Below are 18,328 nucleotides of genomic sequence, written 5' to 3'. Positions count from 1 at the left end.
TAATTTCCCTTGTCAGCCACGGGTGCACTACCTTCCCTGGTTTATGAGAATAGGTTGAGTGAACTCGGCCTTTTCTCCTTGGAGTGACAGAAGATGAGAGGTGACCTGATAGAGGTGTATAAGATGATGAGAGGCATCGATCGTGTGGAAAGTCAGAGGCTTTTCCCAGGGCTGAAATGGCTAGCCTGAGAGGGCATAGTTTTAAGGTGCTTGGAAGTAGGCACAGAGGAGATGTCAGGGGTAAGTTTTTTTACACAGAGAGTAGTGTCTGTGTGGAATGGACTGCCGGTGGTGGTGGTGGAGGCAGAAACGATAGGGTCTTTTAAAAGACTCCTGGATGGCTACATGGAGCTTAGAAAAATGGAGGGCTATGGGTAAGCCTAAGTAGTTCTAAGGTAGGGCCATGTTCGGCACAGCTGTGTTTCTACGATTTCAACTTGAAGAGCTACTTTTAATCTTCTGTGTCAATCTGAAATTTATCTGGTAAAATAGATAAGCAATCTAATGTATTTATATTGAATTTAAATTACTGTGTTCCTTATCAAGTATTTTTTGTGCTGCATCAGATCTGGAGTAACAATAATTTCATTCTTCTTTACATTTGTGTACTGGAAATGACATTAAACAATTGTGAATCCTGAAACGTTTCAGCTTTTCCAACCTTTATTTATACACAGGATCTGGACTTCACTGGCAAGGTCAGGATTTCATTCCCATCCCTAGAGCAACAGATTTCCTTCCACAATCAACATTATTGAAACAACTGACGCTTTTTGTTCACTTCTACTCATGAATGTTTTTCATTCTGATTAATTTATTTAGGCAAATTTAAATTTACCAGTCACTGTGATAGGGCAGAGAATCTTGTCTTTGCATCATTACCCTTGCCTACATATTCAGTGTGCACTTGATTAGCTACCTCTACGGTAGAGTGGCGTTTAGTGCCATACTATTACAGCTCAGGGTGTTGGAAGTTTGGAATTCGATTCTGTTGCCATCTCTAAGGAGTTTGTACGTTCCTCCCCATGAATGTGTGGGCTTCTTCTGGGTCCTCTAGTTTTCTCCCACAGTTCAAATACATACCGGTTAGTAGGTTAATTGATCATTGTAACTGACCTGTGATTAGACTAAGGCCATTCTCTCTCATTAACGAGGCGATTTTGCCCACAGAACTGCCGCTCACTGGATGTGTTTTTGTTTCTCGCACAATTCTCTGTAAACTCTAGAGACTGTTGTGCGTGACAATCCCAGGAGATCAGCAGTTTCTGAGATACTCAAATCACCCCATATGGCACCAACAATCATTCCACATTCAAAGTCACTTCGATCACATTTCTTCCCCATTCTGATGCTTAGTCTGAACAACTGAACCTCTTGACCTTTTATGCATTGAGTTGCTGCCACATGATTGGCTGAATAGATAACTGCACTAATAAGCAGATGCACAAGTGTACCTAATAAAGTGGCCACTGGGTGTATGTCATTAGTAAACCCAATGCTATACTTTTGCATTCCTTCCCAATCTATTCCAATCCAAGTAAAAATATCACTGATATTTTAACCAAACTGAGCAAGTTAATATTCAACAACATTGATCTTCATTCTGTCACCATTTTACCTTTTTCACCATTTTATTAATAATCTCTGGCAGAATCCATTATTGCTCAGAAAGTATGTTCAATTAATCTAGTCAGAGATCTGTAAATACTTCTCCCAAAAACTGTATTAAGATATAAATTGAAAATGTGATGGTGGTGTTGCATAAGAACAGAAGATGCTGGAAATACTCACCAGGTCAGGCAGCATCTGTGGAAAGAGAAACAGAATTAAACTTTCAGGGCAGTGAGCATTCATTAGAATTGGAAAAAAAATCAAAGATAAAACGGTTTACGATGCAGAGGAGGCAGGCATGAACAGGTATCACTTGTGATGAGGAAGATAGTGGAAATAATTAAATTGATAACTCCCTGAAGACAGCTACACTGATTGATAGGATGGTTAAGAAGGCATATGGAATGTTTGCCTTTATTAGTCGAGCAACTAAGTTTGAAAGTCAGGAAGTTAGGTTGTAGTTTTATAAATCTCTGGTGAGGCCACGTCTGGAGTATTACATACAGTTCTGGTTACCCCACTATAGGAAAGATGTTTAGGCTTTGGAGAGGGTACTGACGAGGTTACTAGGATGCTGCCTGGATTAAAGGGCATGCACTATAATGAGAGGCTGGGCAAAATTGGGTTGTTTTCTGTGGAGCAGTGGAGGCTGAACGAGATCTTTTAGAGGTTTACTAAGTTATGAGAGGCATAGATAAAGTGCACAGACAGTACTGTATCTTTTTCCCAGGGTTGAAATGTCTAATACGAGAGGGCATACATTTAAGGTGAGAGGGGACAATTTCAAAGATGTGAGGGGCAAGTTTTTTTACAGAGAGAGTAGTGGGAGCCTGGAATGCAATGACTGGGGTGGTGGTAGAGACAGGGAGTTTTTAGCGACTTTTAGATAGGCACATGAATGTGAGGAAAATGGAAGGACATGGGCATTGTGTAGGCAGAGGAGATCAGAGGAGATTAATTGGCCATTTGATTACCAATTTAATTGGTTTGGCACAACATTGCGGGCTGTAGGTCCTGTTCCTGTGCTGTACTGGTCTAAGTTCTTTGTTCTGTGTACATAAGTGTGAGGAGAAAAGCACAGCAATGGAACAAGCAAGGAAATAAATGAAAGGTCAAAAGTGGGAATAAATGGGAATAATAAATTCATTGTAAGGCTACTGCAACACAAATCTAATGTGATGATTGCAATATGCCAGGTTGAAACTTGGAAACTCTAGCTTGAGTTTCTACTGAACTTCAATTGAAGTGGGTTAATAATGAATTGACAGCATTAAGCAATCAGGCAGCCGCCCAGGGAAGAGATGCTGGAGCCGGAGTGGGAGACCGCTGGAGCCCACACCTGGCTGGAGGCCGGCTCCTCCCGTTGGTGCTGCCCTCAAGTGTCTACTCGGTGGAAGATGGGCTGGATTGTGCTCTCTGTGGCTGCACAGGTCACGACACTCAGGGACTTGGCTAGACTGTTTTTCTGCCATCGTAACTCTATGTGACTGTTGGTTCTACGTCTTGCACCTTAGCCTCAGAAGAACACTGTTTCGTTTGGATGTATGGTTGAATGACAATTAAACTTGAAATTGTCTGAGAAAGGGGGAGTAAGCAGATGAGCAACGAAAGAACAGCAGGTAATCAATGAAAAAGGGTAAAGAAACACTGATGTGGGGAAACAATGAGCAGAGGGGGCAGAGGAAGAGAGGAACAGAGAAACAAGTGAATAATAGTGTGATGGTATTGGGTTCACCGTTCATAAAGCTGTAAAGGAGATTTTAAGCCCTGTCTGATATAGATATTCCCAGGTACCTTCGCTCCAGGGAGGCTATACTGTATCCATCTACTCCTTAAAGACTAACTTACTTGCCTGTCTAGTCTCTGCGGCAAGGTCCAGCTGCCAATACCTTCTGCTTGACTGGTGGGTTCCCCTTCCCTATCAAGGAGAGATACTTCTAGCTAACAAAGTCATTTAAACAGAGTTTATTTTTAGTTTTAATGATGTATGTTTAAATTCAGACAAATTACTCTTAACAGGTATTTAACACTCACAGAGGATTTCTGATTTGTAAAAGATTTACAAACTACAATGGATTTTCAAGCATAAGTACAATTCTTATGAACTAAGAGAACATACCAATTAGCTGCAGAGGAACAAGTCGTCCATTGAATAGACCAAAGGTTGAAGAATAAATTCCAGTTCTTCTTTCTGTCACCCCATCTTTCTGCCCTTCTCCTTGTCATTCCTGACAATCCCCAAAGCTTTCTAACATTTGTACTCTTCTGTTACAAGTTGACATTATCTGTGACTGAGGTTTTTCAGAAACCTTTGCTGGGACAAAATGATTCACACAGATGGTCTAAAAGCTTCTGGGGGCAGAGATCCCAGACACCCAAAATTAATGTAGTGAGGGCTGGCTCTGACTGCTCAAATATCCCAACTATAGATTGAGCAACTATTGTTGTGACCATGTTTGATGTGCTAAGTGACAAAATCAGACTGGTCTGAAAACTTCCTTGAACTCATTCACAACGATGCAAATAACTTAGCCAGAGAAAAAGGACCTAGTGCTTTCCCGGCGTAATCTCAGGCTTCCAGCTGGATGTAGGTATCGACTATATCCAACGTTACAACGAAAAACTCTGCCATCTTCTTCAGGAATAATGCCTGGGCATGTCTAGTCTGGTGGTATTTATACCCCTGTAGTCCATCCTACCTCACTGAATCAGGTTTCTGCTCTCCCACCTTGTTTACAATTGAATTCCAGTCCTTATAGAGTGAGAACTATGTCAAATTTTAACAATCAATATCTCCATCCAGCAGGAAGCCCGAGAAGAACTTAGCCAGTGTTGTCTGGTTTGATGCAGGCAATTAACATAACCCCGTTGTTTTACACTGATTAAACAAGGGCCTACAAGACATCTCTGTTTACTTGATTACAACAAGACGCTGAACAAGGAAGACTGGTTAGAAGTTTAACTTTGTCAAAAACAACTCTGACTCTTTGGAAAGGTCATGATGCTGTGCAAGAAAGCTGAGCTTGGCAATAAACCCTTCAGGCTCTGGAGAGTAAAAACCCATCACAATAGGGCCCTCTGGAGTATCGAGGAAGAGGGGAGTTTAGCAACCCTGAAGATGGTAGCATTTTAAAAAAAGCTACATGGAATACTGGAGTAACACACACAAAGTGCCGCAGGAATTCAACAGGTCATGGAAATGAATAAACCAGTCTATGATTCGGGCCAGGACCCTTCACCAGGACTTCAGGAATACTAGCCTTGATTAGCCACGGCACAGAATACAAGAACAGGGAGGTTCAGGTACAACTTGAGAAAACAACTGGAGTTCTGGTTACCATGCAAGGGAAGACAAGACTGCACCTGAGACAGAGCAGAGGGAGACTCACCATGATGTCACCTGGGATGGAGTGTTTAATGAACAAAAAAAGAAATGCTTTATTTGTCGCATGTACATCGAAACACGCAGTGAAATGCATCGTTTGCATCAACGCCAACGCAGTCCAGGGATGTGTCGAGGGCAAGTGTCACCACACATCTGGTGCCCATAATTTACTAACCCTAAGCCACACATCATTGGAATGTGGAGGGAAATCTTCGCATTTACAGGGAGAATGTACAAACTCCTTGTGTCAGGGATACCTCCCAGCTTTCTGGACACCTTCATAAGGTGATGCCTTGAAAAGGCAACATCCGTCCCTGTCACCCAGGACACACCCTCCTCATTGCTTCCATCAGGAGGAGGTACAGAAGCTTGAAGGCACACACTCAACGCATCAGGACCCGTCTGCCATCAGATTTCTGAATGGACAATGAATCCATGGACACCACCTCACCATTTCTCTTTTTGCACTAATTTAATTTTTATACATACTGTACTCAGTATTGTAATTTTAAAAATTATTATGTATTGCAATGCCCCAACATACAGTATGCCAGTGATTCTAAACCTCAGTTTTCTGACTGTTGGCACTGTAAAAGGTCAGGCTAGCTGCTACACTGCCACCCCAGCTTGTAGTATCCGTTCAGTAGCTAGCTGGAGACGCAAGTTTGCAGGTAATGGTGTCTGGAGTAACACAGGATGAGAGCGAGGGAGGGAGAGACAGAGAGGGGGTACATAGGGGCGTGTGACTGAGGGAAGGTGGGGAAGAGAGATTGAGGAAAGAAGCAAATGAAACGAGGGGTTGACAAAGTTTGAAGTGGAATGATCATGGTAAGAACGCAGATGAACACCCCACAATTAGACTATGAGAAAAGAACAAGTAAATCTCAATTCCAGCAATTCCGGACTCTTGGCTTTTAGACGAAGGCTCTAAAATTAGCTTAGTTTCCTTCACAAAGGACATTGCTGGAACACACACACACACACACACATTATTAAGGAAATTGTATTGTTGCTGTGAAGGAACTGTTTCTGCAATCAGCCTTCCTTTAACTCTTACGGAAAGTTTGGGGGTAATTGCCACCGCTCAATTGCATTGAATTCCAAAAACAAATGCAAACAAACTTATTGTGTTATTTCTTTGAAACATGAGAAATGATTTCCACAACATGGCACACATCAGGAAATGTAATGAAATATAAAGGTAACTCAACTGAAGGATTGCTAGTGATGATGACATAATTCACAAGGTTGTCTTTTCACTGTATATAAACCCTCATTGGAAGATGACAGACAGATAACTCAGAGTTGGGAAAAATGAGCAAATATGCCTGCAGTCTTTACAGCTCAAGTTTACTCATCGTTCATGATGCTTCAAGGACTTTTAGGGTCAGAGAGCACTACAGCACAGAAACAGGCCCTTTGGCTCATCCGGTCCATGCTGACTGTCATTCTGTCTAGTCCCATCGACCTTCACCTGGACCAAAGCCCTCCATACCCCTCCCATCCACATACCAGTCCAAATGTTGAAATTAAACCACTGCTACTGACACCTTGTTAAACACTCTCACCACCCTCTGAATTAGGATGATTCCCCCCACAGGTTCCCCTTAAACTTTCACCCTTAACCCATGACCTTTAGTTCTAGTCTCACCCAACCTCAGTGAGAAAAAGCCTGCGTGTGTGTGTGTATGTATGTGTGTGTGTGTGTGTGTGTGTGTGTGTGTGTGCATGTATGTATATGTGTGCGTGTGCGTATATATATATATATATATATATATACACACACACACATACACACTCACTGTATATATATGTATAATTTTACCTCATAATTTTGTATATACGCTATCAAATCTCCCCGCATTCTCCTAAACTCCAGGGAATAAAGTCCTAACCTATTAATCCTTTCCCTATAACTTTTGTCCTGAACTCCCAACAATATCCTTGCAAATCCTTTTTGCTAACAGGACAGAGTTCTCACAGAATATATTTATAAATTGAGTTCAAATTATACTAGATCAGACATGCTAAAAATATACTCACTCATTTGACTAATTTTAATGAGAAGATGCATTTATCATTGTGGGAAAGCCAAAGTATTAATTATTTTAAGTTACTTTCCGGATGAAACAAAATTACTGAATACAAGGCTATTTACACATCATAATTTTTGGATTTCAGATTAATTGCTCCAAATCTCAAAATCTTTAAATCTTAACATTTAAATTTTAAATTCATCAGTGTTACCATTTCTGAGGATCTGATTCTTTGGGACCAGCATGTAAGTGCTATTATAAAGAAAGCACGGCAGTGAACACTGTGAAGATTTGGCGCGTCATCTAAAATTTTGACAAACTGTTGTTGTGTAGTGGAGAGCATATTGACTGGCTGCATCACAACCTGATATGGAAACACCAATGGCTTTGAATGGAAAATCCCACAAAAAGCAGTCGATACTGTCCAGTTCATCACGGGTAAAGGCCTCCCCACCACTGAACACATGTACATGAAGCGCTGTCGCTGGAAAGCAGCATCCACCGTCAAAGACCTCCACCACCCAAGACATGCTTTCTTCTCGCTGCTGACATCAGAAAGGGGATACAGGAGTCTTAAGTCCCACAACACCGGGTCTTTGAACAGTTATTACCCCTCAACCATCTTGAACCAGTAGGGATAACTTCACTCACCCTGTCATTGAACTGTTCCCACAACCTATGGACTCACTTTCAAGGACTCTTCATCTCATCTTCTCAATATTCATTATGTTATTAATTTATTGTTTTTGTATTTTCACAGTTTGTGGTACTTTGAAAACTGGTTGTCTGTCTGTCTTGCTCTGTGCAGTCTTTCATTGATTCGATTGTGTTTCTTTTATATTTACTGTGAATGCCCGCACGAAGATGAGTCTCGGGGTAGTGTATGGTGACATATAGAGAATGTGCTTTGATAATACATTTACTTTGAACTGTAAAATTGTAAGATATCTATCATGCAATGATGAAATGCACCAGACACCAGCAGATGGCGATGTCATTTCACAGAGACTCAAAGCCACAGCTTAATTTGTTGCGTAGAAGTTAACCATTTTGCCCGGTTACAAATACTCCATCTCAACAGTTTAGAATGGCACCACCACGATTTGCATCCCCCTTGAACTGACCTCATTTGCCTCTTCCGCACCAATCCCCTCCTCTGAAATGGAAAATGCTGGATTTGTGACTGTTCTTAGTTCTCGTGAGATCAAAGTAAGGTTACAGAGAACCTGTCACACGTACTTGGACACACTGAAACAGTGAAATGTGCTGTTTGTGTCAACAACCCACACACTGGGGGCAGCCCACAAGTGTCACCATGTTTCCGGCACCAACAAATCATGTGCACAACTGTCAGCTGTCCATGTGGAATGTGGGAGGGAGCTGGAGTGCTTGCAGGGAACGCACGTGACAGTGGTGGGACGGGCCATTAACTGGAATTCTTTCCACATTTCCATCCCACATAGTTGGTGCCTGATAAGACAAATTATTTCCAGCATTTTTGGTTAGAGGGCCCTTGAAATCAACACACCAGATTCTTACATAGAGCCACTGAAACAGAGGTGTGAAGCCATGGTTATCTGAAGGGGCTGTACAATTATTCAAAATATTGGAGCGCTAAGGAGAGTCAAGGTGTTTCAGTGACTTGAGGCTAATTTATTATGGGCTAGGGCAGGTGTTAACAGAGTAATTAATATGTTGCCTTTGATAATGACAGCAATTGAATGCAACAGTAGAGATGTCTTACAGCAAGTGTAGCGGGAGTTGGGGAGATTACAATTTTAACAGTGGATACCTTTTAGTCTCGTCAGGGGAGAATGTCCTTGCTGTGGAATGCACTGGACTGATTCCTGGGATGGCAACAAGTGTAAGGAGAGAGAATTTGGCAATTGGCCGAGATCTGCTAGAATTTAAAACAATGTCAGAATTGTAAACTCAGCCAGCTGCCTCACCATTATCCAGGACACCTTCAAAAGGCACTGCCTCAAAAAGGTAGCATTCCTCGTTAAAGACCCCCATCACCCAGGACATTTCACGTATTCCAAAATTAGATATAACATACTATATAATATTAGGTATATCGTATTATATTATATATTGTACACTTTATTTATTTAACAATACATGGTGGAGCAGACCCTCTGGCCCTTTGAGCCACACCGCCACAGCAGCCTCTGATTAACCCTAACCTAATCACGGGACAATTTGCAATGAACCTACCCGGTATGTCTTTGGGCTGCGGAAGGAAACCGGAGGACCTGGGGAGAACCCTCACATTCGCTGGGAGAACATAAAGAGGCTCCTTACAGAACGCTGCCGGAATTGAACACCGAACACCCCAAGCTGTAAAACTGTCGCGCTAAAGTGGCGGCCCAATTTTGCTTTATGTACCGCTACCAGCAGGCAACAGGTTGCATGTCGTATCAGATAGCGATAAGAAACCTGATTCTGAACTGCGAATGAAAAGCAACTCCTGCATGGGTGCTCTGGTTGCCTCCCACAGTTCTGGCTGAGAAGTTAATTGGCTGTTTTAAGTTATCCTATAAACTGTGTATGACTGGGTGGTGTGACTCAAAGGGTATTTCTGCCTGTACGTCAATAAATTAGTGAAGTGCAGAATTAGTGAAAATGGGTGGTTGATGTCTCGCACAGACTTGATGTGGGCAAGAGACTGTCTTCCTGCTATCTCCCTCAACAATAGGACGGCTGTTCTGATGGTGGGCATGCCATTTATGACTGGGATGAGGCAAAATTTCTTTACCTGCAGGTATAGCAAGGAAGGGAGTAGATATGGGGAGAGAGCGTCGCGCTGGATGATCAGTCACAATCACACTGAACGGCACAGAAGGGCCAAATGGCCCAATTCTGCTCCCACTTTCTACATTTCGTGTCTGCAGATCTGGGGAATGAAATCATGCTGTCAAAGGGTCAGGAGTGAGGATTTAGATACTGAAGATCACAACTGGGGATGGTGGGCATTGGAAAGTAGGTAAATAAGATCAGAGATCATAAGAGTAATTCAGTGAAATTAATATTTTATTTGAAGATATAATTATATTTAAGACCATAAAGCATAGGAGCAAAAACAGGCCATTCAGCCCATCAAGTCTGCCATGCCATTCCATCATGGCTGATTTACTATCCCTCTCAATCCCATTCTCCTGCCTTCTCCCTGTAACCTTTGATACCCTTACTAATCAAGAAACTGTCAACCTTGCTTTAAACTGGCTTCCACAACTGTCTGGTAGCAATGAATTCCATAGATTCAATATCCTCTGGCGAAAGAAATTCCTCATCTCTGTGGTACAATCAGAGATACATCTCAGTGATAAAATGAAGCAATCGAGAATATGAAAAACAGTTCAAGGACCATCAGGGTTGAAGAAAATTCAACAAATATCAAGAAAGGTACAGCAAACAATCTACATTCATAACAGTAAAATTAAGGTCCATCATCAGGGACTCCACCACCCAGGACATGCTCTCTTCTTGCTGCTGTCATCAGGAAGAAGATACAGGAGCCTCAGGACTCACACCACTGGGTTCAGGAACAGTTATTACCCCTCAACCATCAGGTTCTTGAACCAGAGGGGATAACATCACTGACCCCAACACTGAACTGTTCCCACAACCAGTGGACTCACTTTCAAGGACTCTTCATCTCATGTTCTCGATATTTATTACTTTGCTGTATTTTCAGTTTGTTGTCTTTTGCACACTGGTTGAACACCCAAGTTGGTGCGGTTTTTCATTGAAGGGCTCTTCATCTCATATCCTCAAATTTTATTGCTTATTTATTATTATTTTTCTTTATATTTACTTTGAATGTCCACAAGAAAATGAATCTCAGGGTGGTATACGGTGACATGATAATAACATTTACTTTGAACTTTGAGATGGATATCCCAAGGTAGTTCTAATCCAAAGCAAAAAGTGGTAAATAAACTAGCTTAAAAAACTATTTTTCACCTCTCATAAGATAAGAAAAATAGATTAAGAAATCATAGGAGTAATTCAATGAAATTAATGATATTTTATTTGTAGATATAATTATATTTAAAATGGATGTGGACTTGGTATAGTGTAAAACAAAGATATGGAGAATAATATTCATAAGACATTAAATGATGACCCTACACTTCTCCAAGTAAAAATAACTAACTGAATTCTCAGATTCTATCAGTAAATATCAATTCAAAAGACAACAAGTAGGCCTATCTTTACAATGAAGAGTACTGTGTGGTTTGTAAGTACATTACAGGAAGACAATCAGACAGGTTATTACAATGAATTATAGAATGCTGTCTATCATAGATAGCATCTCCTTATAAAGAAACAAAAACAAAATCTTATAAAGATCAGAACAACCCCGACTGGTGCTGGGACTTGAGGATGTGAGTTATAGGGAAAGGTTGAATAGGTTAGGGCTTTATTCTCGAGTTTAGGAGAATGAGGGGAGATTTGATAGAGGTATACAAAATTATGAGGGGTATAGATCGGGTAAATGCAAGCAGGCAGGGTGGTAGGGTGGGACTACATCTAGAGGTCATAAGTTAAAGGTGAAAGGTGACATATTTAAGGAGAATTTGAGGGGGATTTTCTTCACTCAGAGGGTGGTGAGAGAGTGGAATGAGCTGCCAGCAGAAGTGGTGAATGTGAGTTCAACTGAAGAGAAGTTTGGATAGGTACTTGAATGGGAGCAGTATGGAGGGCAGGTCGATGGGACTAGGCAGAAAACCAGACTGACATAGACTAGATGGGGCGAAGGGCCTGTTGGTGCTGTGGTGCTCTATGACTCTATGAATGAGGAGGAGCTCAAGCCTTTAACTCGGCTTCTGGAACCTGAATGACAAGAGCCAGCATCCCCAGTGCCGTGAAAATAACAATAGCCAGACTGAATTCAGAGATTTCTATGAAATAATGGCTCATACATTAGGAATTCAGAATGTCATACTCTTGACAATTGCTTTTACAATTGGAAAACTAGAGAGAGGTTTGATCATTTTCCAGAGATCCAGCAGGGAATTCTTTATGTAGACATCAGATGAGGACAAAGCCAGACTTGGCTGCAATGCCAACATTCTGTTCTTCCTCATTCTTTAGGGATGTGTAAACGGACCGTACCCGCTCAGGTTAAATGGTTAGAGGCACAGTCCTCCTACTCCTTTCTAATCATTCTCACCATCTTTGTATCTGCTTCTATTCTGTCATTTTTGTTTAAAATAATATCAATGAAATTAAGAGCAAATGCGAAAGTTTAACATGGGTTGTTGTTATTTTTGTTTAATATTAATGAATAAAGGACAAATATGAGGGTTTAACAGGGGCAATCATTATTTTCAAGAGATCTGAATTTGTTGATTAAATGCCAGTATAGTCATTCCCCAACTATTTATTAGGATCTTCTAATAATACCAAGCTCTCATTCTCCACAGATTGAAGTCACATATTCTAGAGATATGTTAATTAGTCACACAATCATAGAGTACAGCACAGAAGCAAGCCATTCAGCCCATCTAGTCCATGCTGAATCATTTAAACTGCCTACTCCCATTGACCTGCACCATCCATGTCCCATCCAAACTTCTCTTGAACGTTGAAATTGAGCTCATATGCACCATTTGGGCTGGCAGCTTGTTCCACACCCTCACAACCCTCTGAGTGAAAAACTTTCCCCTCGTGTTCCCCTTAAACTTTTCACCTTTCACCCTTAACCCATGACCTGTTTGTAGTCCCACCCAACCTCAGTGGAAAAAGCCTGCTTGCATTTTCCCTATCTATAACCCTCATAATTCTTTATGCCTCTATGAAAAAACCCCTCAAAATTCTATATTCCAAGGAATAAAGTCCTAACCTGTTCAATTTAATTGACAAGTTTCTAGAATCTGGTTTAATGTCACTGGCATATGTTGTAAAATAAGTTGTTTTGTGGCAGCAGTACATTGCAATACGTAATAATAAAAAACTATGATATATTGCAGTAGTGTACATGGGATCACTGTCCATTCAGAAATCTGATGGCAGAGGGGAAGCAGCTGAGCAGATTGACTCTGTGGTTAAGAAGGCATATGGTATATTGGCCTTCATCAATCATGGGATTGAATTTAGGAGTCAAGAGGTAATGTTGCAGCTACATAGGACCCTGGTCAGACCCCACTTGGAGTACTGTGCTCAGTTCTGGTCGCCTCACTACAGGAAGGATGTGGAAACCATAGAAAGGGTGCAGAGGTGATTTACAAGGATGTTGCCGGGATTGGGGAGCATGCCTTATGAGAATAGGTTGAGTGAACTCCGTCTTTTCTCCTTGGAGTGATGGAGGATGAGAGGTGACCTGATAGAGGGGTATAAGATGATGAGAGGCATTGATCGTGTGGATAGTCAGAGGCTTTTTCCCAGGGCTGAAATGCCAACACAAGAGGGCACAGTTTTAAGGTGCTGGGGAGTAGGTACAGAGGAGATGTCAGGGGTAAGTTTTTTACTCAGAGAGTGGTGAGTGTGTGGAATGAGCTGCTGGCAACGATGGTGGAGGCGGATACGATAGGGTCTTTTAAGAGGCTCCTGGATAGGTACATGGAGCTCAGAAATATAGAGGGCTATGGGTAACCTCAGGTAATTTCTAAATTAAGTACATGTCCGGCATAGCACCACAGGCCGAAGGGCCTGTATTGTGCTGTAGGTTTTCTATGTTTCTAAGCTGTTATTGAATCTTCAGGCTCCTGAATCTCCTCCTTGATGGTGGCAATGAGAAGAGGGCTTGTCCTGGGTGATGGGGGTCCTTAATGACCAATGCTGCCTTTCCAAAATATTGCATTTGTTAAACATAAATAAATATGGGTAAAGCTCCACTAAAACTCCAGACACAGCATTTTCAACAAATATAAAATTGGCAAATCAAATCAAATTCTCCAAGTCATAGAAGCCAGTTGTTAATGGCTGGTCTGAATGCCAAGGGAAAGAACAACATTGTCTCTGATGGATGACCCCGGTGGAGTTCATTTGGAATGCTAGTGGAGCCTGAGGCTGTGACGCACCTCAGCCTACATCCCTTTCACAATGGAAGGAAGAGGGCGTGGGAGGAGCGCTGCGGTGTGCTGACCCTTTATATTGTTGCTTGGCAAGAGAATAGTATGCTTCCAGCCAAGAATTATTTCATTAACAATTTTTTTTTGACTCACTTAAGTGACCGTGTCATGTTGTGTGCAGACAGAGAGTCAGGGAAAGCGGCTTCACTTACAGTTACCTGTGGCATTGCACGTAGGCAATCACTGAAGCACAGTCTGACTCTAGTCAGACTTTCAAAGCCCAAAAATAAACAGAGAATTTTAAATCAATATTTTTTAAATGAAAGAAAATGGGGTGGGGTTGGGTGAGGGAATAGGAATTGGAAGACTGAAGATGCCTAATTTTACTGTGTGGTTCAGAATATGAACATTTAAATAGTTTTGTTCAAAAGAGTCATTTATTCACGGGATGGAAATCTGAAAGGTCACCGTCAGAGGTGTTAACTGTTATTGTCTCAGCAGATCTTACATCAACTTCTGTTAGTTGATTCAATGATTAGGTTTATCGGTGTAGAAGCAGGAATGTGATGCTGGGGCTTTATAAAGCATCAGTCAGACTGCATTTGATGTATTGTCAACAGTTTTGGGCCCCTTTAGCCAAAAAAAAAAGAGCTGGCATAGGACAAGGGTCCAAAAGAGGTTCACGAGAACAATTCTGGAAAGGAAAAGAGCAACACAGGAGGAACGTTTAATGGCCTGTACTCACTGGAGTTTAGACGAATGAAGGGGGATCTCATTGATTCCTATCCCATATTGAAAGGCATAGGTATAGAGTGGATGTGGAGAGGATGTTTCCTATGGTGGGCGAGTCTAGGACCAGAGGGCACAATCTCAGAATAGAGGAACATCCATTTAGAACAAAGATGAGAATCAATTTCTTTAGCCAGAGGGTGGTGAATCTGTGGAACTCATTGCCACAGATGGCTGTGAAGACCCATTCATTGGGTGTATTTAAATCAGAGGTTGGTAGATTCTTGATTAGTCAGGGTGTCAAAGGTTACGGGGAGAAGACAGGAGACTGGGGTTGAGAGGGATAATAAATCAGCCATGATGGAATGGTGGAGCAGGCTCAATGGGCCGAATGGCCTAATTCTGCTCCTGTCTTATTGTCTATTGAGGTTCTCACCCCAAATATTTCTCTCCTCCCCCCACTAACTCCCAGAGTTCAGGGAAAGAAAGGTATTTAGGTACTCGGGAATTCAGGAGTTTGGGTTCAAGAGAAACCATATTGTGGGATGCATAATAGAAAACATGTCTTATTGCTACACTGATCAATTCAGTAAAGAAGTCCAAATACAAACATCAAAATATTTGAAAATCTTTGTATTTGAAAAAAAAATCTGAGTCTACCTTGTTCAGAAATGGTGCCCAGTACATCTCGCACTTGGTGCATTTTGTTTGCTCATGCATTGACTTAGGTCAACTCTAGAAACATGAACTTTTTCAGTTTTATTTATTATCACCGACATAAGATGTGAAATTTGCTGTTTTGTGGCAGCAACACAGTGGAAAGACATCAAAATCCATAAATTACAAAAATAAATCATGCAAAAATGAACTTGGGCATGTGGTCAATTTTTTTCCCTTGCATAATGCATGGCCGGGTAGCAAAGGATTCTGAGTTACAAGTCACATGGCAATCTACATGCTGGGAGCTTCAGGTATGTAACCTTTAATAAAAACAGAAATTGTTTTTTATCTGTTTTTCTATCATCCATGTGCCTAAAATGTATCTACCTCTAAAACTTGTTCCACACACTCCCCACTCAGGTAACTCAGCTAATCAAGTAGTTAGCCCATTTGAAATTTCACAGTTCAGAGTCACAATCAGATTTATTATCAGTGCTGTAGGTTGTGAAACTTACTGTTTTGCAGCAGCAGTATAGTACGATACATTAAGCTGCAATTTTATAAAACTCTGGTTAGGCCACATCTGGAGTATTGCACAGTTTTAGTCACCTCACTATAGGGAGGATGTCGAGGATGCAGAAGAGGTTTACGAGGACGTTGCCTGGATTAGAGGGGCTGTGCTATCACAAGAGGTTGGACAAACTTGGGTTGTTTTCGCTGCAGCAGTGGAGGCTGAGGGGAGATGTCATTGAGGTTTATAAGATTATGAGAAGCATAAATGGAGTGAGTACACAGACAGTACCTTTTTCCTGGAGTTTAAATGTCTAATACCAGAGGGCATGTATTTAAGGAGAGAGGGGGTAATTTCAAAGGAGATGTGAAGGGCTGTTTTGTTTTTACACATAGAAAGTGGTGGATGCCTGGGATGGTGGTAGAGGCAGATACATTCAGATAGACACACGAGGTTTAAGAGATGTTTTGGGGTTGAGAGTGATAACTAACCAGCCGTAACAGAATGGTGGAGAAGACTCCATAGGCTGAGTGGCCTAATTCTGCTCCTACATCTTGTAGATGAGAGGAACACAGGACAGGGACACTGTGGAGGCAGAGGGGATTAGTTAAGCTGTCTATTTGATTACTAATTTAACTGGGTCAGCACAACATTGTGGACCAAAGGGCCTGTTTCTGTGCTGTACTGTAATCTCATTTACAATAAGAAATATATTTAAAAAAATTAACAAACAAGAGAAAATCTGCCGATGCTGGAAATCTGAGTGACACACACAGAATGCTGGAGGAACTCTGCAGGTCAGGAAGCGTCTATGGAAAAGGGTACAGCTGATGTTTCGGGCCAAGACCCTTCAGCAGGCCTGGAGAAAAAAAGACAAGCAATAGAGGTAAAAGGTGGGAGAGGGGAGGGAGAAACACAAGGTGATAGGTGAAGCCAGGAGGGGCAGAGATGAAGTAAAGAGCTGGCAGGTTGATTGGTGAAAGAGATACTGGGCTGGAGAAGGGATGGTCTGATAGGAGAGGACAGAAGGCCATGGAAGAAAGGTAAGGGTGGAGGAGCACCAGAGGGAGGTGATGGGCAGGCAACGAGATAAGGTAAGAAAGGGAAAAGGGAATGGGGAATGAAGGGGGAGCGCCACTACTGGAAATTCGAGAAATCAATGTTCATGCCATCAGCTACCTATATGGAACATCAGGCACTGTTCCTCCAATGCAAAAAGAGAGCAAAACAGTGAGGTGGTGTCCATGGTCCATTCAGAAATTTCATGGCAGAGGGGAAGAAGCTGTTCCTAAAACATTAAGTGGGTGTCTTCTGTACTACATCTCTCGGCTACTGCACTGCAATGGCATTCTTCAAAAAGCTTCTGTCCTTCAGAAGGTCGGGACATGTTTGACACAACTTTGTGTGCCGAAGGGCCTGTATTGTGCTGTAGGTTTTCTATGTTTCTAAAGCTAAGTAACTGCAAGGGTAAAAAGACCTCTATGGGAGTTGTATACAGACCCCCAAACAGCAGTAAGGAAGTGGTCTACAAATTACAACGGGAGACGGAAAATGCATGCCAAAAGGGCAATGTTACAATAGTCATGGGGGGTTTCAATATGCTGTTAGATTGGGAAAATAAGGTTGTTGCTGGATTCCAAGAGGGGGAGTTTCTACAGTGCCGATGTGATGGCTTCTTAGAGCAGCTCATGGTTGAGTCCACTAGGGAATCAGCTATTCTGGATTGGGTGTTGTGCAATGAACCAGAATTGATTAGAGAGCTTAAGGTAAAAGAACCCTTAGGGGAGAGTGGTCATAATATGATAGAATTCATCCTGAAATTTGGGGAGAAGCTGAGTCAGAAGCATCAGTATAACAATGGAGTAAGGGGAATTACAGAGCCACGAGAGGAGTTGCCTAGAATTGACTGGAAATCAATTTCCATTGCTGAGTTCCTCTAGCATTATGTGTGTGTGTGTTGCTCAAGATTTCCAGCATCGGCAGAATCTACAAGACCATTAGAGATAGGAGTAGAATTAGGCCATTCAGCTCATCAACTCTCTGCTATTCCATCCTGGCTGATTTATTACCTTATGAAAATCTCTTGTGTTTATGATTTTGCTGAATAACTTAGCTTTGATTCTTGGCAATAATACAGGAATAGTTGGCCGTTGTGCTTTTCAAAACTGGTCTGCAAATCACTTCAGTTATAGCTGATCTGAACTTCAAACAATTTAAAAAATCTTATATGAATTGGGATCCATCTATTCAGTCCCGTGAGTCAGCTCTCTCCTTGCAGAATCTTTGCATCCTCCTCAAAAATGACAAACCCCGACTTTTTAAAGATTAGTCTTGCCTGTCACATGTACATTGAGACATACAGTGAACCAGAATTGAT

The 18,328-nt window shown here is 41.7% G+C and overlaps 1 protein-coding gene across 4 annotated transcripts in view; it reads right to left on the bottom strand.

Annotated features, from left to right (window-relative positions):
- The window catches only part of ctif (CBP80/20-dependent translation initiation factor), a 235,616-nt gene that overhangs the window by 61,054 nt on the left and 156,234 nt on the right, over positions 1-18,328 (bottom strand). Inside the window, exon 7 of one of the 4 annotated variants that reach the window (XM_073064057.1) lies at positions 1,792-1,806. The exons of the other annotated variants lie outside the window; for them this stretch is intronic. Within the exon in view, the coding sequence (XP_072920158.1) occupies positions 1,792-1,806 (15 nt within the window). The remainder of the gene's footprint in view (positions 1-1,791; positions 1,807-18,328) is intronic. 4 annotated transcript variants of the gene reach the window in all.

The sequence above is a fragment of the Hemitrygon akajei genome, chromosome 13, assembly GCF_048418815.1.
Source record: "Hemitrygon akajei chromosome 13, sHemAka1.3, whole genome shotgun sequence".
Classification (NCBI taxonomy): domain Eukaryota; kingdom Metazoa; phylum Chordata; class Chondrichthyes; order Myliobatiformes; family Dasyatidae; genus Hemitrygon; species Hemitrygon akajei.
The sequence above is the reverse complement of the archived record's forward strand: the minus strand, read 5'-3'. Positions and strand labels throughout refer to the sequence as shown.